The sequence below is a fragment of the Oreochromis niloticus genome, linkage group LG7 (assembly GCF_001858045.2).
Source record: "Oreochromis niloticus isolate F11D_XX linkage group LG7, O_niloticus_UMD_NMBU, whole genome shotgun sequence".
Taxonomy (NCBI): Eukaryota; Metazoa; Chordata; class Actinopteri; order Cichliformes; family Cichlidae; genus Oreochromis; species Oreochromis niloticus.
The window spans coordinates 35,217,772-35,241,014 of record NC_031972.2 but is presented as its reverse complement, the minus strand read 5'-3'; the positions used below and the strand labels follow the sequence as shown (position 1 = coordinate 35,241,014).

The 23,243-nt window shown below is 37.8% G+C and overlaps 1 protein-coding gene and 2 long non-coding RNA genes across 4 annotated transcripts; 2 read left to right on the top strand and 1 right to left on the bottom strand.

The window, feature by feature from the left end:
• Positions 1–724: 724 nt before the first annotated feature.
• Positions 725–2,292, top strand: LOC112847283 (uncharacterized). The gene is made up of 3 exons (XR_003220737.1): positions 725–808; positions 1,233–1,291; positions 2,260–2,292. It is a non-coding gene; the product is annotated as an uncharacterized LOC112847283 (long non-coding RNA).
• A 2,437-nt stretch (positions 2,293–4,729) lies between these two features.
• LOC102077532 (uncharacterized) lies at positions 4,730–6,140 on the bottom strand. Of its 2 annotated transcripts, XR_002062854.2 has the most exons (4): positions 5,954–6,140; positions 5,673–5,781; positions 5,479–5,567; positions 4,730–5,336 (listed from the first exon to the last, which is right to left on the bottom strand). It is a non-coding gene; the product is annotated as an uncharacterized LOC102077532 (long non-coding RNA). The 2 variants fall into 2 exon arrangements; XR_003220726.1 differs by lacking the exon at positions 5,673–5,781 and having other exon boundaries at positions 5,825–6,139.
• Positions 6,141–7,942: 1,802 nt separating this feature from the next.
• On the top strand, positions 7,943–17,514 carry LOC102076965 (protein asteroid homolog 1). The gene is made up of 5 exons (XM_025908531.1): positions 7,943–8,030; positions 14,251–15,327; positions 15,434–15,638; positions 15,955–16,117; positions 16,198–17,514. Exons 2-5 carry the CDS (start codon positions 14,755–14,757, stop codon positions 16,448–16,450), a joined length of 1,194 nt encoding a protein of 397 aa, XP_025764316.1. The 5' UTR covers positions 7,943–8,030; positions 14,251–14,754; the 3' UTR covers positions 16,451–17,514.
• The last annotated feature ends 5,729 nt before the right edge of the window (positions 17,515–23,243 follow it).

Sequence of the window (23,243 nt, the reverse complement as noted above, 5' to 3'; positions counted from 1 at the left end):
TAGTCATAATTATGATTATTATTAGAAATATCCAACATTTAAGTGGATTTTCTGTTACACGTATTGTCTTAGCCCTACGATAAACTGACAGCCTGTCTTTATCCTGTATCAGCTGGGATAGGCTTCATCCTCCCGCGACCTTGAATTGGATACATGAATTGTATTGAATTGTATTCCAGTTATGTAATCTCATCATTTACAAACTCAAGGTATCCAATCAAAATGTAAGTAATAATTATAAAATGGGAAAGCAGAAATAAGTGTGACATGAATGTAAATGTGTTAGCTGACATAGAGGACAGCTACATGTAGTCTGAAAAACCTTTGTTGTCAAGTTTGCAGGTCTATCACGAGACATTCTTACATAGAAGAGACTGTTAAAGTCTCTAACTCAGTGAAGCATTATTGGTCCCGTCTGTTTGGATAAATATAATAACCTGATGTATGTCCATTTATTGACACATTTTCTTAAGTGCTTATCCAGTTCAGGATCACAGTGGAGCTGCAGCTGGATATGTTCAGTAAAGAAACCTTACGAAAGTTAACAATATACCTGCATCCCTGTACGTTGTTGTCCACAGGATGAGAAAATCAAACTGGAAGACTGTGGAACATGTTAATAAATGTTTGTGTTTATCCCTGTGTCTTTCACAGTGCTGAAAGATTTCCCTAGTAGTTCCTGGTGAATCAAAGCAGAACCATAAAGGTTGCTGGACTGCATCGTGGCCTTACTCCTGAGCAGTAATCCTGTTAAAGGAGGAACCAGTTAGAAGCTGTTTTCAAAGTAGCTGAGCAGATTTCATCTCAAGTAAGCGATTAACTGTTTGGTCGTTTGTTCTGCCACTTAAAGAGCTTTTAAGGACGTCTTTTGAGTGTCCAGTTGAATTAATTCTACTGGCTCTCATGGTCATTTGTGATTATGGACATATTTTTCATGTATATCAACCATTTAGGAAATTCTATCTATTTAGTAATATCTGTCAGCTATAAAATGTAATATAAATATAAAAATATCTAAATATCTCCTGCCCGTTATATTTTAATGATGTAAGACCAGACGTCTGTTATCGTGTATTCCTGACATATCAATGAGATGCTGTACAGTACAATCCTACTGACACAGCAGAGGGATAACGACGACTATTCAACATCGTTACACGACACATTCGAGCTGCATGATGCAGACAAAGTGACTAAATCATCTTTTTTGTGGTTTATTGTCTTCTAACCAGTAGACAAAGCCGATGGCAGAAGATGTTTGGAGAAGAACTTCAGGCCGTGTACTGAAAAGGTATTTTTTTCTTGTTATCAAAAGACATTTGGAGTGACGGCTTCTACAACTGGTTGTGCTGAAGTAAAGCTTACAGCCTAAGAAGTCACAGTGTTGATATTCAGCACAAAGAGAAAAGCTCACTAGTTTGAATTTATTTACAATCATAGTTTTTATAAATTCTGACTGTAAACAGCTTTTACAGCTTTGATATTGTTTGACACTCGATATCAGGTGATGGTATTTAATTTAAAGGTTTCTTTGTCCCAATGAGCCATTTACACTGACCAGTGTCACTTTAACTGTAACACATTCATTATTTAGATCCAGCATTTCTAAGAGAAATAACTAAATGTAAAAAATGGCAGCACTCAGGCCAGGTTTAATTGATAGCGATATATGCATGCATTATGAAAGTTATGTATCCCAGATAATTGTTATTCATCTAGTCCTGGCAGACCCTCCCCCCCCCTTCCTCCCAAGTGAACTGCAACCCGAAAGAACTAGTGGGGGTATTTAAACACTCACAACCAGTGTGGGGTAAAAAGAGCAACCAAAAACCTGTCAGCCTGCACAGCTACAGATGTGCTAAAAGCTATAAGAGTTAGAAGCTCTGCTTATGGAGAAACTTTCTAAGCCTAACAGGGGAAGGTAATCCTGCCCAAATAACATGATATAACCCCACATACAGCCCAGCCAAAAAGGGAACCAAGTCATTTAGTTAAAGACAGCATGGGACCAAATGCATGTAACCAGCCTGCACCAACCTGACATTTCTTCCTCCTGAATTAAATGAATGAATGGATGAAAGTTAAATGACTACAAACGTAAAGCCACTAGTTCCCACACTGGAGTTCCCCGACACTGTGTTTTACCTGTATTTAGGTTGTATCAACAGTTGTAACAGGCTAAGCTACCTGAGACACTGCATCTTAATGGTTTCAGCTGACTGGTTTCAGCTCAGATGTTCTGCTTTTTCCTTTCAGTAGATCAAAGCAGCTCGTGCTCTGTCTGCTTCCATTTTGATGGCAAGAAGAAGAAGAAGAAGAATGCTTCAGCGAAGTGGCGTTCATGGTCTCAGTGGACAGTCATGGTCACACACTGCATGTGGTTTTAAAAGCAACATTGTTCACCACAACAATCGAGATGTGTAATATTAGTGCATGCTACGGTTTGTTCTTGAACATCAGTTCTGTTTTCTACTTTGACCACTTAGACCAAAAAAGTGTTGTTTTCAGATTCTTTCTTTTAAATCTATAAAGCACCTGTTCATTTTTTATTAAAATTAGTTTCACATAAATGTTAGTGTTTCCTTTATGATCTTTTAATGCTTACACTACACTGTACACGTCTACATTAGAGACATTTCTGTTACCTATTTATGAGACTGGGCTGCTTGACTACAATTTGGAAATGGATGCAAAATCACACGGAGCGTGCTATTGTTTGTTTTTTAATATGATGGACTGAACACAGGAGGTATCTGACTAAGCAAAGATGAATCTGATCCCATTTCTACCTGTCTCTACTGTTTCAACTGTAACTGTCAGGATATATATTTATTCCAGCTCTCATAGGGTAAAGGAATGACTCAGACTTGTCAAATGTTCTTTGATTAGATAAACAAAATGAAGTTCACAATTTTCTTACAAATAAAACTATAATGACAAACATTAACAGCTGTGCCTATTTCTGAGACATGATTTATTTGAATGTGTTCATATTTAGACAGTGTACATTTGTATGCTGAAACTGTAATGGTGAACCTGAGGTGATAAATATAACACAATATTGAAGTAATGTCTTTACCCTGTGCAGCGTGTGGACGCTGTGCACACAATCACCTTATTCACTGTAGTAAACATGCACCGCTAGCTCACGTGACTGACTGTCTCCATGGTTACATCGTATATTATTAGCTATGTAAACAGCTTCCAAAGATACCGCCATAGCTCTCTGCAACTGTAACACTTTCACGCTTTGCAAATCATTTCACGTTTTTGATAGTTATGAAGACAGAATATGTTTTTAAGGTCATGCTAGGCTGTTGCTGTGGACTAGGGTGGACCGCGCGTCCGATTCCTGTTATTAGCTGTCCGCCGTAGGAAGGCTGCGTTCCATTTAGAAGTAGCGACAGTCTGCCGTAACTCGAACTCAAACCCCGCTTTGTTCTGTAATTAAAGGCATTTTATAGCCGTTCATGACACGCACGCACACACATAAAGCACTTTGCCTCACCATGAGAATCCAACTTTACTAAAATCTTTAAAGTATCTGATATAGGATAGAAAAATGAAGCAACCAGAGATTTAATGATGAAGACTCTGGGTTCTGTAGTTCACGTTTTACAGTCCTGAATGACTCTCTGCACATCCATATAATTTATTGAAGAGGAGTTTAGAATGCACTTTACATTTAGACTGTTGCTGTTTAATTTTTTACATTGTTACTGTGTTATGTCATGAATAAGATTCACCTGCTGGGGGTTTGATGGATCAGCTGGACAATACAGTCAAAGACAGACTTCATCCATCATACGCAAGAATCCTAGTTGGATTTTTGTTTTCACTCATATTTTTTAACCAAATATTGAAAACAACTGTGACAGACTGGATACCTGGTCAGGGTGTACATTACCTTTCACTCAAGCATCCCAGGACAGAGCCCTGCCCCACCATGAGCCTGGGTGGATACGTGGTTATAATATAAAATGACTGATACTGAATATGAATATTTCATGAATTATAATACAAATTCCTAGGCGTTTGTTATATCCAGCAAGAGTAATATTGATTACATATGTCTGAATCGCTAACCCTAACCCTAGCTCAACAGACCACAATGCCCTGGACTGTCAGTATTATTACATGCTGTGAACATAAGTAGCTTTGATCACAGTTTATGTTGTAAAAGAGAAGGAATATTGAAAAAAAGATCAACATTGTGATGTTATTTCTTCCAAACTGACCAGAAACATGCTTGTCAGACTCTCACAGCACAGGATCAGACTCACTGTGCATGACGGCTCAGGCCAATAATGTCTGTTAGATTGTCAGTTGTTTAGTATACTTCTGTACAGTTATGGTCACCATCTCTATTTCAGTATAATTAATATGCAGAAAACACTAAAAGTTGATTGTCTTCCAATATTCTAGCATAATTAAAAAACTTTGACTTTGTAAGTACATATTGTTACAGTCCTAATGCCAATATGATTCTTCATAACGCCTGCTTTGAAATACTGAACTTTAAAATTTACCTGATGAAAGATAATTTACAGTGGCAGTCTGTCAGGATAATTCTGACTATAAGATCACTGTATTAATCTGAATCCTTCTGCAATGTGCTGTGAATGAATGCTGATGCAACTCACTGTGGGAAAGCTGTTAATAAATGAATCTGTGACACATGCAACACATTCATAGAGGAAGAGGACACAAAGGGAGGACACGCAGAGGCTGTGTTAAAGTCAGAAATCCAAATCTTTAGTCAAAAACAGGCGGCGGTTACAAACAGGAAGACAAGCAGTCCATTAAACAGTCTACAGGTTTAAACATACAGTGAATTCAAACAACAGTAAAAAATAACTGGACACTGAAAAACTTAAAGCAATGTGTGACGCAATAAAAGGAAGCAGCGCAGTATATTCACTGAATAATCATCAATTGCAAAAGAGAAAAAAAACGATTTCTATGGTTTGTTTTCTTAAATGCAGTTAGAGTGTGGCTGGTAAAGATGGGAACATACAGAATATAAACCGTGTGAAGTTTGGTGAACTTTGTTAGTAACAAATGAAGTAAAAAAAAAAAAAAACAGACAAAACTCAGAAAGAGGCTCTCAGTATTCATTAATAATTAGAAAGCATCTAAACATTCTGGTCATGGATTTTTACAGTCTTAGTTCCGCTTGCTGTCATCATTATAATCATCATGATTAATGGCGAAGTCCTGAGGTGGGCGGGGCTGTTTCTGGTGATGTCACCATGAAGGAACAGCGTCTGGCACGTGTTGGTGAAACATCTCAGTACACTGGTGTAATTTCCTCTCCAGCTATTTGACATTTAACACTTCAACATTAAGGGGAAGAAGAAGAAACAGTGTTAGGTCAGGTGACCACATGGTTTCTAAAATAACTGACAGGAAGTAACCAGACTGTTAGAAATGGATGGCATGTGTTTAGAATTACTGTAGTTAGGTAACTCTACTTACCAAAAGCAAAGCTGCTGCAGGAACATGCTCATGTGTGGTGGTTATTCAGTGCTGCAGGTTAGACAGTCCAAGACTGATATCCTGCCCATCTGAGAGTTTGAAAACACACATGCAAAGATTTATTTTGTGTTACAGTCAAAGTTGGATGTTCGTTTTTGTCCTTTAAAAATGTTTGTGTATTTGAAAGCACTAACATTTAAGGATGACTCGGATCGTCTCCTTTAAAGGGGAGACAAGTGTATCCACTGATCCACATCACTTTACCTGGATGATGACTCCTCTCTCCCTCACTCAGAAACACTCCTAATATAACCAAGCAAATAAATAATATTGAAGGTTAACTTACATCATTACAAAAACATCAAAAACATCTCCCTTTGATTCCATTTCTCCATTCCTGCTAAACATCAGGCAACAAATATCCCAGTAAATCACAGTGAAATGTAAAGCACATATTTTCTCTGCTTTGTCTAACCTCTGCAGAGCCTCTGTCATGAAAAACATATCTGTAAGCTAGTTCTTCTGAGGAAACACCACCGTCTTTCCACACCATCACCATCTGTGAGCACAAACTGCCGCTCTGCTCTGCCAGCATGTAGGAAATCAGATATCACACACACAAGGGTGAAGAAACATTAGAGCTCAACTTTGGATACTTTAGATCTAAACAGATCTAAAGCAGAGGAAGCATGACCATGCGTCACAAATTTGACGAGTTGGGAGTGAGAACGTGTTGGTTTATTACAGAGATGAGAGATTTCTTTGTTTACATTTGGTGGATTTTGTATTTAGGACTCTGCATTCAAAACAAGTAGAAACTGAAGCATTTTATATTTTCTGTTTGAAGTTTATTTCCAGGACGCTTGAAGAAGAAATTCTTAGTTTTATAATTGTTTCTGAATGTATTAAAATAAGTAAATGGTTTTAAAATGGTTTGAATATTTTTTTTCATGATGTGTCTTTTATTTATTACCTTTATGTCATGTTTTGTTGCTCTCTCTCTTTTTCTTGTTATATAGAAAATTATTTTTAAGAGCTTTTTCTTAAATAGAAATGTTTATTTTATTTATATTTAATTCATTCTTTTTATTAACCCTTTTATGCATGAATTATGAGATCCTCTGTGAAGAAATGTATTCCTCTTTGGGCTTAGAAAATATTTGTAATTGAAATTTTGTTTGTGAATCTATTTTTCATGGAGTTACAAACATGTCCACTCAGCTGGACACCATGTATTGACTTTTGAACTAAAGAAATATGTATTTAACAAATCAATAACAGAAAATGATATACTGTATGAAAACAATGAAAATAACAAGTTTTAATGTTGTTGGTTTTTTATATATTTTAAGATATTCTAAAACTTTTCAAAGCAAAAATGCTGAACTTCACTCCTGAATGATGAACTGCAGACTTTCAAAGATTTTATAAATCCTAAAAAAAAACCTTAGAAAGCAGCGCGGTCTTTTCAGTATTATTGTCATTTACAATAGTTCAATCTGACTTCAAGAAGATATTGCAAAGTATTCAGAGCACAAGTGAAAAATAATGTAATAAACATAATGTCATAAAGTGCAAACTGAGCCAAACAAAGAAATAAAAATATTGTCTGAGCACACAAATGTTGTTTCTCTTGTCTAGTTTGCCATCATCCTCTCACACCATCATAACCCTCTCATCTCCACTTGGAAACTAAAAAAATCAACATGATTTCAGACTTACTTTGTTTTTCATGGCTTCTATTGGTGCTTTTTGTTAGATCATGTATATCACCTGTTAATAATTATTTTTGCTTTGACCTCTGAAAGCTTTGTTACATTTTCTTCTCAGTCAGACTGAACTGTTGTAACAACTAAGTCCCCAGTTAACCAGCCACTACTTTTTACAGTGTTGTGGGCCATGAATCCACAAACATTTTTGGGTCTGAGGGTCAGCTCCCTCCTGCCTCCTAATGAGGGAATGTCAAACCTCCTCCCTTTGGAAACCAACTCACCGGTAAACACAACAACTGAAGTGCATCATTGTCCACAGTCCAAATATAAATGTGTAATTATAATATAACAAAGAGAAGTGTTGTTTGTATTTATTTTAAAGTACTCCAAAAGTACTTGTTGCCCAGAACACTTAAAATACATTTCAACATTTCTTTTCCTTTTATCATGTACAGAAATTTAGGTAAACTGTTGAAGTTGCACCTTCCTTTTCTTCTGTTAAGATATCTGAGGCATTTAATGTGCAGGTTCACTTCTTTGCACTGACACGTTCACTGGTTCAGCAAACTTAGCATCAAATTAAGGCGATGCTCTGATGTCAGAGTTCATGCTGTTTGTGAGCAGATGAGCTAACCTATCATGTTACTTCTTCAGGAGTGCGCGCGTTTACTTCTGTGACTCTGATTGGTCCACATTAAAACAAACAAACAAAAAAAGCGATAACTAGAGACCACGTGATTTCTGACATAAAATTCATGGTGCGACTTATTGAGTAAATGCAACGACATTTTGAAGCGTGACTCGTCGGAGCTGCTCAGACTCTCAGCTGCAGACCAAAAGGTGAGAATCCGCTCGCGATGTCATAGTGATTGTAGCAGGTAGGAGAGAGAGGCTGGAGAGATAGAGAGCTAAAGAAGGAAGGAGGACTCTGATCAAGGGCGTAGATTTGGCATGGACGGAAGGGACATGTCCCCACCAATATCCAGCGATTATTGAATTGTCCCCACCAATAATTTGGTCTCTTCGAGTAAAGAAAAACAAACCCGATAGAAAGAAAGAAACGTTCTGTCAATGTCTCATTCACCCAGCGGTGCAGAAAGAGTTAAATTAGGTTCTCTACTGGAGTCCTACCTCATGTGACAAATATGGCCAATGTGATTGGCTGTGCCTTTCAGGGAGTTCTGTTTAGTTTTAGCAGCAGCAAGCCTGCGCTGCGCGGACCTGCAAGAAGGAGAGGAGGATGGCAGCAAAAAGGAAGAACCTGGATATAAGAAAGTATTTTTCAAAGAAACCTGTAAGTCACTTAAAGTCAAGCTCACTCATAAAATGTGTGCATTATAATAGCGTTACAGGCTAGGCTTTGGCCCACATCAGTCTAAAATTGTATGTAACCATGAATAACGTGCTTTGGAAACTGAATGAAAATTGAAACTGTCAGAGAAAACGGCAGCCTCGATTAACCCAGGATATTAGTTTACAGAGGCTGTTAAAATTATATGTCTAACGTTAAAATGTTGGTGACACAGTAATTTCATCCTAATGGTACTGACATATTCATAGGATTAATTTTTTAGACAATATATCATGAGGTAGTCATGATTTTGCAAATATTCCACCTTGTAGTGCAGTTTGTACAAATTGTTTTAAAAATGCACTCACCCTACAAACATTACTGATGAGTGATTCATATGTTGCATAATTCTGCTGAGAGATCTTTTACTCATCTTAGATGAGTAGTTTTATGGTCAAAAACCACCAGGTCATTCAGTGTTCCCTTAGTGCTAATGTATAAGAGGTGTTGGTGTACTATAACTGATGTTGTTAAGTCCTTAAAGTCATATTCTTTTATTGTCATGACTGTATTTGAAGCTATTTTTTATTTTTGTACGATACTTAATTTATATGGAATATGGCTGAAGTAAGCTAAAGTCTAAAATACTTAGTCAGTCATTTGTTTAATAGTAATTTAACATGATATAATTCACATATAAAACTATGAATTGTGATTTTAAATGGTTTAAAAGCATGTAGAATAGCATATGTAGGCAAGTATATTTCTCCTTTTTTTTTATCAAGAAGCAAAGACAAAAAGGAAAAAAAAAAGAAACAGGGCAGGGTTCAGTGGTTGAATCATCCGTCCCCACCAATGCCAAAACCAAATCTACGCCCTTGACTCTGATGTTCAGATAAACTCTGTCTGAAGTTCGTGGCGAAGTGAAAGTGAAACTAAGCATTAACGATGTTATTTTATTATTTTTTTTTTTTTAAGTTATTAGTTTTTAACCCTCTGGGGTCGACGGACGCCCCGGCGCATCAAAATCACATGACCAATTTAAGACGACACAGCTACAAGATGCAGCGACTCAGAGTCTCTATTTCAACTTGAGTCGGGAGTGCGGACTTCAAACTATATACCAGTTTTTTAAATTGTGTCGATGGGCCACATAAAACCAAAGTTATGATAAAAAATACATGCGATGTTTCTTTCTGAACAAAACAGTGGTGTTTACAGCGGGAAGTATGACAAGCCATTAGGGCCCATAATCGACACTTTTCTAACCCGTTTGGTTAAGAAATTGCGTAAAGAACGCCGTTTAATTATTCAAAACGCCGTAAAAAAAAATCCCGGCGTTTGTCCTGACAGAACGCCGTTTTTTACGCCACAGACTGGCGCCTTGAACGCCCCATCTGAGTAGCGGAAAAAACGCTGTTTTTATCTGTCTTTGACCGCCGCTTTGTACGTCACTCGGCAGAAAACGCTGTTTTCTTGAAATTATGCAGGGCACGCCCCATGGTTCCCTCATCCAATTACTTTCAACTCATTTCACCCAATCAAAGAAGAAGAAGTGCAGACCACGCTAATTTATCACAGATTCACCTTGCTGCTAAGTGCTAGCCTATTCGGTACCAGTGCTTGTAATCCACTATGCATTTTGATATGTTTAAAGCATGATCAAACAAGCAAACGACGGAATGCTTTTTCTGAAACAAGTGGAGACCTTAACTGTGTGGCGCATGGCTCCCTTGTTTACTTGAGGGAGCAGCTATTAGCGCTGCGGTTTATGAGTAATGTAGGTGAATGAGCTGATACTTAATTTAAAATACTGTGTACTTAAATGGAGGATGTGATAGATAGATGGATAAATAGATAGGTATGTATGTATATGGAGATATAGAGATATATATAATCTGTCATAAACTAAATTTATGTAAACGGTACAGCAGTTGATACTGATAAACAACTATAAAACATTTACATTAAAAAATTAAATGTAGAAAAAACAGTATAGTCTTGAAGTGGCTCAGTACAGTGCAGCGGACATAAAGTGGTTTAGTGTGTGTTTGGTGTTGTGACAGTGCACAGCTGAAAAAAGTGTTAACATTAGAGAGCAGATCACTTTTCCCCAGACAGATTGTACAAACCCAGTTCTGAAAATACCGGACTCTGGTGTAAAATGTAAAAAAAAAAAAAAAAAAAGAGAGAGAGAGAAGAAAGCAGTGATTTGCAAAACTCAAAGCCATTATTTATTCATAGTGTAACATAGAAAAGATGTCAAATGTTTAAACCTAGACTATGTCGTTAAAAAGAACTCCTTTTGAATTTGATGGCAGCAAAATGTTTCAAAACAGTTGGGGTGGGGCAAGAAAAGGCTGGAAAAATAAGTGGTTCTAAAAAGAAACAGCTGGAGGGACATTTTAAAAGTAATTAGGTTACTTGGCAACAGGTCAGTAACATGATTCGATATTAAAAGAAAATTTTAGAGAAGCAGAGATGAACTGAAATGTGGGCAGAGGTTGGTCAATCTGCAAAAAACTCCATTAACAAATTGTGCCAAAATTTCAGAGTAATGTTCCTCAGGGTTAAGTTGTGAAGACTTGAAATATTGCATCCTCTACAGGCATCAAAATGTATTATATCAAAAGATTCAGTGACCATGGAGAAACAATTAGGCTAAAAGCCATGATGTCAGTGATCTTCAAGCGCTCAGTGGAAACTGCATTAAAAACAGACATGATTCTGTTGTGGAAATCAGTGCACTTCCTGTATCTTTTGGGGCAACAGACCTGAGTCACTCTTTTAGAGAAGTACGTGGTGCAGTGGGTTGACAGGAATATCCATGATGGATGGCAGTTTGTTCTGTCACTTCCTCTCCACCACAGCTTCAGAAGTGCAGCCAATCACAGAACTAACTCTCCTGCAAAAGACTCTCTCTCTCCAAAAAGACCAAAACAAAGTGCACTACACTCACCCCAACTGACAACATCTCCAACATTTTGGTGCACACAAAAGCTTCCTTGCAAACAACAGCCTGCCCATCCGCTTCATGTATACAGCCTCTGTTTTGATCTTCCAATTTAGTCCGTGGTATATATGGGTATCCAGGTATTTGTACTCCTCCACCACATGACATCAGCAGGTTCAGTGTGTTATACTTTTGTCAAGATAATGCACACTGCAGCCGATATGTATCTACAGTTATCAGAGAGAAGTTTGTAAGGAAGCTTGTGTGTGCACCAAAATGTTGGAGATGTTCTGTCAACAATTTTACATATATGATCTTAAAACAGGACACAGCCACTATACGTCCTGGCCTCATATCAAATCTCTACGTAGACAGAGTCTATATTTGACGTCTGTTTTAAATCTAATCTTTGCTCTCAAACATTTAAACAGCAGCGAGTCTGCAATACAAACTCAAATTGTGGGACCAGGTTTGATCGTTTCTTGCGTGTATTAATTTGGTGATTTATTAAATGTATAAATGTTTTTCTAATCTGCTGCTGAGTGTCTTATGCTGATAAAAATGCAGATAACCAGCGATGGGAATAACGGCGTTACAAGTAACGGCGTTACTTTTTTCAGTAACGAGTAATCTAACTAATTACTATTCCTATCGTTACAACGGCGTTACAGTTACTAACAAGAAAACGCGGTCCGTTACTATTTTTCAACAAACAGACGGTTGAAGCTGTGTTCAGCTTACCGGATCTTATATCAGTTGCACGGAAGTAGCTGTAAGTAATCTGGACGCTACAGCTTTAAGCAGCTGCGCGCTCCCGCGGACGGTAATCACGATCACTGTCTAGCACAACACCTGGAGCTCAGGGGGCAAAACAATCGCATGAGTGCTGGTGTTTGACTGAGGAAGAATAAAGTAGTCGTGGTAAGCCAATCACATGACCACTTAAAGACAAAGCAACAAGGTGCCAGTTTTTAAATTGTGTCGATAGGCCACGTAAAACCAGATATGATAAACAATATATACACGGCGTTTTTTCCTCAATAGTTTCATCACGTTTACTGTCTAAGGACAGCGTTAACAAGCACTCTCTGCTTATGAGCAAAAAAACCAAACCAAACCCCCCCAAAAACCCGGGAAGTTTTAGGAGTGACGGCGCGCGCGCGAGAGAGAGAGACAGCAGAAAAAGAGAGAGAGCGAGTTTTGAGATGTGAGATTTGTGATGTTTAGCGTGTTTGGAGTGTGTAGTTAATGTGTTGTCTTGTGTAGTAAGTGTGTAGTGTTGTGGATAGTTTTGTGTTGTGTGTCAGAACAATGAGGCGACTGCTGTCTCCAGGTAGAAACAGCAGTGATACACCTGCTGCTGTCAGACCTGCAGGTATCAGGCTGTGATGTTCTCCTTTATAGTGGACAGAAATTATTTTTTTGGAGTGGCACAAATAATTTGTGGCATCTTATTGAAGAACAGCTGATTGTTCTGTAAATAGTTTGAAATGGTTATTTAAAAAATCAAGGTAAATGAATGCAAATAACTTTGTTGTTTGCAAAACTTGTGCATAGGATTTTAAAATTGACAATTAATATTTGCATTTGAAGTTATGAAATATGATTCATTAAACATGTTTGTGGTTGTTACAGTAAAAAATACAACTTTTTCTACTCTGATTTTATGTTTTTTGTCTGATTTTAGATCAATTGTGTTAATACAGTATGTCAAAATGAAAACATAACTGTAAATTCAGACACGTGAGGTTGTGCTGAAGAGGATGATACCAAACAAAGTAAAGTAAATTAAAAATGGCAAATTATACCCTGGACCCCAGAGGGTTAAACATGCTTTTCCTGAAGAGTTTTCAGAGACTGAAAATAGTTTCATAACAGATGTTTTCATCTGTACGGGGTCTGAGTTTGATCTGCGTCATCACAGCAGGACAGTTAGAAACCTCAGAGCAAAGAGAAACATGTTCAGGCTCTGTATTCACAGATCTTTGCTGTAATAATTTTTTCTGCCCTGAAAACTGATTTTTTTTCTAAGAATTTCCCTGAAAGTTCAGATCCTGTGAAGCATAGCAAGCATAGCCAAATTCCTTGGTTGCAATTCTGTTAGAAGTGATGATGGTGCAGAAAATAAGAGGATGAAAAAATTCATCCTAAGACCTGTTATCTGAAAATTTTTCAGATAACAGGTCTTAATACAGTGCCGACTGAACCAAACAAAAAGAAATAAAAATATTGTCTGGGCACACAAATGTTGTTTGACCTCCATCGTCCCCTCACGTCATCATAACCCTCTCATCTCCACTTCCCATCTTATATGGAAACTAACAAATCATCCTGAATTCAGACTTACTTTGTTTTTCATGGCGTCTGTTGGCACTTTTTGTAAGACCATGCATATCACCTGTTAATAATAACTTTTTCTTGTTAGTCAGACTGAACTATTGTAAACAGCAGTAATCTTTTTTTTTTTTTTGTAGAAATTCCTACAAAGTCTCCAGTTGATCAGTCAGGAGGTCGATTCAACATTTTTCCACTGCTTTGAAAAGTATTAGAACATCTGGTGGTGCACCCTCAGCTCTATCAGCATCATCAGATCTGCTGACATCACTGCTAGCATCGACTAATCACCAGACACAAAGGCATTAGCGCAATAATTACCGCTCACCTTCACCACACCGTAAGAAATCATGGGGGTTTCAACCTTAAAGAAAATGATAGATTATTTGTGTCTTTGTGAAGAGGTTAAAGTAGAAAAAACAGGCATTATAATTGATGGTGCAGCTCTGTACTATTGTTTGTATTATAACTCTGATCCAAAGCTGGACCAGCGCTGTGGAGGAGATTATCCTGGATTCAAAGATGAGGTCTGTAACTTCTTTAAGACTCTGCAGGACTGTGAAGTCACTCCGTACATCATCTTGGATGGAGGCTCAGATCCTGACAAGCACAAAACAGTTGTGTCTCGCCTTGGAAATAGACTTGAAAAAGCAAAGGCAGTAGCCAAGACTGAGCCCAACGCCGTACCAAAAGGATGTAACGTCTTACCACCTCTGGTCAAAGATGTCTTCATAGAAATCTTGAAGGAGAAAGGCATAGAGTTTAAACAGTGTTTAGGAGAGGCAGACCCTGAAGTTTTTTCTGCTGCAAATCAGAAACAATGTCCTGTGCTGGCCACTGACACAGATTTCTGTATCTATGATGTGGACAAAGGTTTCCTTCATCTTGACAACTTTGAGTGGAAAAGAAAGAAGGATGGAAAAATTCCTGCTAAGCTCTACACACGTTCAAAGTTTTGTGAGCATTTTAAATTGGACCCTGCTCTCATGCCAGTCTTTGCTTCAATAGCAGGAAATGATTATTCAAGATTAGAAGATAGAGGTAGGTTTGCAAGAGAATCATCTTCATCTGGTGAGTACAGCATTAAACGACTGGATGGTATGCTCAGCTTTTTAAGTAAAGTGAATCTGGATGGTTTGAACGACTCACAGAAGAGAGAACGTGCTCTGAGTCACATCTTTTACCAACTGAGTCATCATGTTGGTAAAAAAGAAAATGAAACATTCAAACTTGCCATTCAAAAATATGTTGAACCAGAAGAAACAAGTTTTAATCTGCCTTTGTGGATGCATGAAAATATGATGGGTGGAGAACTCACCACTTTCGTCACAAGTGTTGTGGATCAGAAGACAATGATGCTGACTCCAGTTGTGGAGGACTTTTCACAGCACAGTAGTTACACAGCAGCTTATCGTATCAGACAGTACTTCTATGGGCTGTTAATTGGAGGTCAGATGTGCACTGAATATGACAGGGATCATAAAATAGATGTGCAACCTCTCCTGCCAAAAGTGAGCAGTGATGAACAGAAACAACTGGAACTACAGCGTCTGCATGAGGTACTGAGGTTAATCATGAAATATGTGTTTAATTACTCTGACAGGTCATAGATGTGTTTCTGTGGTACATGTGAGCATCTTGTCTGTGTGGTCCCTCTCTGTGCAGGCTCCTGAGGGTTTGCGTCGCAGGGTGTTTGAAGAAGCTCTGCAGGTTCAGACTTCAGCCTTAGAAAACATCCCCGACCAGCTGAAGCTGCCAGTCTGTGTGACTGTTTTCTGGTTCAAGAGGCTACAACACCACCCAAAATCTGAAACTGTCCACTGCCTCCACGCCCTCCTGCTGGGGTTCATGTTTAACCCCAATAGTCCAGGTAAGTCTTACTGGGTAACATGATGGATATCTACAACGAGATGCATAGTTACAAGTCACTTAATTAGGAACACTTGTGACAGCTCTACAGTTTCAGCTCCATAAATTTGATTATTCTGTTTATTATTCACAGTCAGCTGTTAGCAGGTTAGTCTCTCTGAAAGCAGTCAGCAGATGGACTGTAGTCAGAGTTCCTGTAGTCAGGGATGGTGTGACAGCAGCAGCACTGATGCTTCCACATCAGCCTGAACAAGAAGACAAACTGCTGCTGGTCTCTGGTTCTGTGTCACTGAATCTTTGTCTTATCTTGTCTGTAGAGGACGAGTTTGAGAAGAAGATGAAAGCTTTAAAGGATGAAGGTGTGAGTAACTGGCAGCCCCATGTGGCTCATGCTTTTAGCCAATGGCTGTGCTGCATGAGGCAGAGCCTCCACCTGAACCAGCTGCTGTGTTCCCCTCTACCAAAACCTCAGTGTGCCCGGTAAACACCAGACCAATGATGTGCTCCACAGATGTTTAACACACTTCATCAACTTTAACCGAGATTTTCTGCTTTGTCAGGCTTTACTGTGGACCTCTCCTTCATCGGCTGGCAGATGAAGACACGATTGAAGAAGTACAGAAAACACTGAGAGGAGAAAAGAAGGAATTGTATGAGAACCTAAAGACTGCCTGTAATCCGTCTTCTGGAGAGGGATCCTCTCAGTCCTTGATGAGTGCAGCTCCCTCTAATGAGAAGGGATCGCAGCAAGTCCAGAAACGCAAGAGGGAAGAAGAGCAGAGAGACTCAAAGCAGAAGAAAACAGATTATTGAGACTAAGTGATGCTGCTGCTCCTCAAAGGAGATCAGGGAAGGACTGAAGCTCTGTTCTGTTACACTCCTTTGTTATTCTCAGAAACTTTGTACCTTTTCTGCTCTCACTTTAGCTGTACTCTGTCTTCTGTATGCTCTGCATTGTCTATACTGAATGTAAATTGTAGAAGCATGGAAAGGAGTGTGAAGGGAATTGAAATTTGGGACAACAAAGCTGCCGATTTAAAGTAAAAGAGAAGTTTTTATTTGGCCAAAGAAAAACAAAATACAAAAGGAAACAAAAGCTAGAGTCCAGAAATACACAGAAATAATCTGATTAATGTGCCACATGTTGTACAAAGCACTTTGAGTGCTCTGGGAGAGCAGAAATAAAACAATCAGTCCATTTACCTTTTACACAACGAATGACAGTTCATGGCGGTTTTATGTCACAAGTATCCACAGGAAGTAACATGTTGTGCAACAGCAGGTTAGACTCCAGTGAGATTTATACTGAACATTGATCATCATTTTACTTATTCTGTTTTAACAGCGTTATGTTGTTAAAACAAGTTATGGTGACAATTTGTGTTACTGTGAGATGTTTTCTTCTGTCTTAACTTTCTTTTATCCTGTTTGGTTTTGAATTGTCTCTTGGGTATAAAGCTGTTTCTCCCCTTCACCCCCCTTTCTGCATCCTCAGCATCACCAACCATCCTGAAACAACACAGGTAAGATCACTGCAAATGCTGGGATCAGGAAATCAAGATTAATTTAATGTAGAAGTTGATTTTTTTTTTTATCATTCTCATTTTTTACTTAATCATTGAGAAAAGGAAGAATTACCAAGGGGAAGCAGCTTTTTGTGATGTATAGACGCAGATGTGTTTTTTCCAATATTGTCTATCATTATTTTAGATATTAGCATCCAGTGTTTGCAATTTTCTTGAACATGGGATTATGTACCCTAACATATCAAGTGTGCTTAAATGAATTGGTCCTGATGGAATTAATCTATTTGTATTACAACTACATATAAGACTTGTTTGCATAAAGAAATCAATATTAAAAATACAGTGGTTTTGTTTTTGGCTTTTTAATGAGGGGTCAGCCATGTTGAATTAGCCATATTTATAACAATCTTTTTTGAGAAGTGTGACAGTGTGTAGCTATTTTACAATAACATCTCCATAACTTCTTTCAGACTAAAATATCTTACATTTACATTCAGGTTTAAATTTTCCTAAATATGATTCTGCAGTAGTATCCTTTGCATTACAATGTTACTTCTCTGACTTTAGCTGAACAGATTCTGGAGCTTCATAAATGTGTTTCAGTGTTTGAAACGTGGAGAATATCTGGCCCTGAAAATCTACTCTTTGTTTTTTTTTAAACATATATTTATTGAATTTTGTGTTCATAAACATCCAACACTTTGAACAACTTGAACATATGGCAGTAAGAAAGTACTAAGAACATAAGACATTCAAAAACAAATAAAAAAATGTAAAAAAATAAATAAAATAAATGTCAATAATACTAAAGGAAATTAAAAAAAAAAAAATATATATATAAAAGTACAGGATAGTCTGTACTGTATACATTCCTAAATTTAGTTGCATATTTTCATTACATTACTCTCTCTCCAGTTCCTCAACGTCTCCAGTCTTTAAAAGCTCCAGAAACATCTTCCAAATGTCAAAAAATTCTCCTTTCCTAACCACATAGGTCAGTTTCTCAAGAATTAAACTTACATTGTTTAACCATTGGTCAAAAGAGGGGCCACCAACATTCTTTTAGCATATTGAAATACAACGTTTGGCCTGGAGTAAGCAAAGGTCAACCATCTTTCTCTCTGTCTGAGTTGAAATACAGTCATCTGAATAAATGCCTAAAATACAGACCTTAGGACTTAATGGGACAGGGAAGATGTGATCTTTTCACACTCCTACAAACAGTGGTACAATGAACCTTTGTGATCAGTACACTTATAACATATGTCCAATATATCAGGATCAAATTTATTTAGTTTATTTAGCATTATCCAGTTAAATTGAATTATTCTCAATCGGGTGTTGATGGTTTGGGTGTGTGTCTTTAAACATATTTTACTCCACTCAATGGGTGAAATATCTTCTTGTAAGTCTTGTATCCGCTCCTGTCGCTTATTGTCTGAGGTATGCTTCTCAACCAACATGTTATAAAACTGAGTGACCAGTCTTTTACTAAAGCAATTTTTTGTAACAAGTGTTTCTAGGATGGAAAACGGAGGCTGTTGCATTGAATTATTTAATCGAGCCAGAATAAAGCTTCTAAGTTGTAGATATTTGAAGAAGTGTTTCTGAGGTACATCAAACTTTGCCCTCAACTCACTGAATGACATAAGATTATGATCTTCATTTACATCTTGTATTTTCACTATGCCCTTATGCAACCATATTTTAAAACCCATGTCCTTATGTGCCGGAGTAAAAAGCTCACCCAGATTGGGGGGAACCAGGATAACCCCATGGGGTCATCCAGTATTTTTTGAACTGTGTGCCAAACCACAATAGAATTTTTTACAAAGTAGTATTTTTGTAGTATTTCTCTTTAAATTCTTAAGTGATGCCGAATATAAATAATTGTCCAGTGCCAAACCTTTTGCAGACAGTTTTTCAATTTCTACCCAGGGCAAGAAAACATCTTTAGAAAACCAAAACATTGTGGCCCTCAGCCGAGCAGCCCAATAATACCATTCTAGGTTTGGCAACTGTAGCCCTCCCATATCATAGGGCAAGTAGAGGAGAGAGAGAGTCTAAGTCTTGGCTTCCTGTTGTTCCAGATAAAATAAGAGAGAAGCTTTCTGGTTTTCGGGAAAAAAGAAGGAGGCAGGGCTGGTGGAATTGATTGAAAAGCATATAGGAATTTGGGTAATATGGTCATCTTTATCATGTTTATTCTTCCCAGTATAGGTATAGGCAATGTTGTCCATCTGTTGATCTCTTCCACCAATTCTGCTACCATGGGTTCGTAGTTGGTTGAACTAAGTTTGCTTATAGTTGGAGTTATTCTGATACCCAAGTATCGAAGTCCTTCTGTGGCATTCACAAATGGGTGGGATACTAATGGTTTCCTCCTCTCATTAACATTTAAAACCAAATTGATTAATCAATTCCAAGAGAGCAGGTATTGTTTCTGCAAGCTGTGATAGAAACAAAATAGTATCATAAGCATACGTTGCTATCTTATGTCCAATATCCATGGGCTTAATGCCGTGAATTGAGGTGTGTGATCTAACCGACAGTGGTTCCATGGCTAAAACGAAAAGAGGAGGTGAAATTGGTGACCCTTGTCTCGTACCTCAAAACAATTCAAAAGGGTGAGAGATTAAGTTATTAGTAGATATCATTGCAGTAGTATCAACAAGTATTATTTTGACCCATCTACAAAAATGTTCACCAAATCCAAACCGTTTAAGCACCTCGAGAATATAGGGCTATTCCACTCGGTTAAATACTTTTTCTGCATCAACAGATAAGATTGCATTGTCAGCGAACTCTTCACAGGCATAAATTACATTAAGAACTCTCCTCACATTGTGAAACCCATGTCAGGTTTGCACAAAACCATTTTGGTCCGTACGTATAGTAGCAGGTAGTACCCTTTCTAGTCTCATCGCTAAAACTTTTGCTATAATCTTTGCATCAGAATTTAAAAGTGATATGGGTCTGTATGAACCTCATTCAGTGGCCTCTTTACCTGGCTTTAGAATAAAAGTGTTCAGAGTGTTTCGTAATGAAGCAGGGAGACTCCCTGTTTTAAAGAATTCCAAAGACACATCCAACAATGGAGCTATTATTTTCTCGTTAAATATCCAAAAGTTGAATCTGTTCATCTGGACGTAGCGTTTTGTGGGAGAAACGTTTCGTCACTCATCCAAGTGACTTCTTCAGTCTCAGCTGACTGCAGGTTTCCCCAAACCTTATAAACAGTACATTTGCATGAACAGATGAACAGATTCAACTTTTGGAGATTTACTTTCCTGGATGATTGAGAATGCATCAAGACGTTCTCGTTAAATAGTTTATAAATATCTATCGGGAGCCCATCTGGGCCAGCTGTTTTACCCGCTTTCATGCTTGTGATGGCATTAGAGACATCATTCAGATCCAAATCCTTCTCCAAAGCAATTTTTGTATCTTCAGAAATACAAGGGATGGTCAGGCCATCGAGGAAACTATTTATGTGTTCAGAGTCAAGTAAGGCGTCTGAATTATATAGAGATTTATAATATGAGACAAAAGTATCATTAATTTCTGTGGGGTCCGTAAGTAATTCTCCACGTTCGTTCCTAATTGTATTAATGGCCCTGTCAGATTCAAGCTTCTTAATCTGCCAGGCCAACGATTTACCCGTCTTTTCACCCTCATCATAAAAAGTTTGTTTCAATGTAATTAGACTGTCTTCAGCTTTAAACAATGGCAGCTCCTCATATTTTGCTTTAAGGGTGAGTAGCTCCTGTTTTGTTTGTCTCAAATCGTCTTTAATAACCTTTCTCTCTAGTTCTCCAATTTTAGAGTCCAATTCATTCATTGTCCGTCTGAATTTATTAAATTTATAACTGGTGAAGCTTATCACTTGTCCTCTAATATATGCTTTAAATGCTTCCCATCTAGTGGTTGCATTTGTTTGATTTTTATTCATTGAGAAGTAGAGATCAATGTGTTCTCCTATGAATTTTATAAAGTCTGAATCTTGAAACTATTTAGGGCGTAAGCGCCAGTTAAAAGAGTGTCTGTTCACTTGTACAACATTATAAAATAGCGAGACTGGGGCACAATCTGACAGAACAATACTATCATAACTACAGTCAGTTACAGTAGGTAACAAAGATGAGGAGATAAAAAAAATAATCTATTTGAGAGTGGGTTTTAAATGTTGAAGAGTAGCATGAGTTTTCCCTTTTGGTAGGATTTTGAGTGCTCCAGGGGTCACAGAGATTCAAATCTTTTATATATTGAAGTAGTTTCTTTCTTGTTTGAGAATGTGAGGTATCTGTCCCTGATGAGCGATCAATCTTTGGCTATAAGATACAATTTAAGTCACCTGCTAATATTATCTTACCAGGATGGGTGGCCAATAACAAAAGCAAATTCTCAAAGAACAATGGATTGTCATCATTGGGGCCGTAGATATTAACCAAATTTATATTTTCTTTCAAGAAGGTACCCTGGACCACCAAAAATCTACCCGCTCTGTCATAAATAGTGTTATTTACCTGAAAGAGCACTGAGTAATGTCCTAGGGGAAGTGCCAGTAAAAAGCAACATATTTTGAGTATTGAAAAAACACAAAAAACTGAAAATCTGCCATAAACAAATCCGCTTAGCTGTCACCCCAAACCAGACAGCCCTCCCTCCCTCCCCCTGACTTTGGGGTGGTGTTATGTGCATAAGGGAGCAGTTAGACCAAACCAAGCAATCTTAAAAGAACAAACTATAACTAACAAGTCTTTATGTCTCCCAGCGATAGTAAATATTTTCACGAACATGTATGTCTGAAATGTTCATTAGAGTCTCTCCTGCAGCTTATAACAGTTAAGTGAAGAACCCATTACAGGGCACAGAAGAGTCACCAGTGAACCAAAAGGTGAAGTCCCAAACCCTCAGCAAATAAAATACCCTAGACACAGAACAGAGGGAGTACAGAAACTAAAACGTAAGAACTAGAAAATCACAAACCGAGAAGAACTGGAGACACAGAAAACACAAAACAGAAGCCCAAAACACTTGCAGCCAAAAACCATAATGAGAACAATGGGTCAATGACCCAGGTACCCTACAGTGTGGGACAAGGTCGGGAGCCCGCAGTGAGCTCCACCCAGGCAGAGTAAGACGAGTAAACAAAAACACGTAGGCTTGCGGGGCGGCCGGGCTGACACGGGGACCGTGACATTATGATATCCTATATTCCACTTTGGGCCTAGAAATATTTATAATTGAAATTTTGTTTGTGAATCTATTTTTCATGGAGTTCCAAACATGTCAACTTGGACACCATTTGATTGACTTTGAACTAAAGAAATATGTATTTAACAAATCAATAACAGAAAATGGTATACTGTATGAAAACAATGAAAATAACAAGTTTTAATGTTGTTGATGTTTTTGCACATTTTAAGATTTTCAAAGCAAAAATGCTGAACTTCACTCCTGAACAATGAACTGCAGACTTTCAAGGATTTTATAAATCCCCAAAAAACCCACTTAGAAAGCAGCGCGGTCTTTTCAGTATTATATGACTTCAAGAAGATATTACAAAGTATTCAGAGCACAAATGAAAAATAATGTAATAAACATAACGTAATAAAGTGCAAACCGAACCAAACAAAGAAATAAAAATATTGTCGGAGCACACAAATGTTGTTTCTCTCGTCTAGTTTGCCATCATCCTCTCACATCATCATAACGCCTCATCTCCACTGGGAAACTAAAAAATCAACATGATTTCAGACTTTCTTTGTTTTTCATGGAATCTGTTGGTACTTTTCGTTAGATCATGTATATCACCTGTTAATAATTATTTTTGCTTTGTCCTCTGAAAGCTTTGTTACATTTCTTCTGCTCCTGACAGAGTAAAGAGCAGCAGACCAGAGAAGAACTCTCTGGTCCTGAAGTTCTGTTTTGTTACACTTCTTTGTTTTTCCCAAAACCTTTTCTGCTCTCACTTTAATTGTACTGTGTCCTCTGTATGGTCTGTATTGTCTACTTTCAATGCAAATTGCAGGTTTTTATTATTTACCCACTTTTATGTTAACACTAAATAAGGTAAT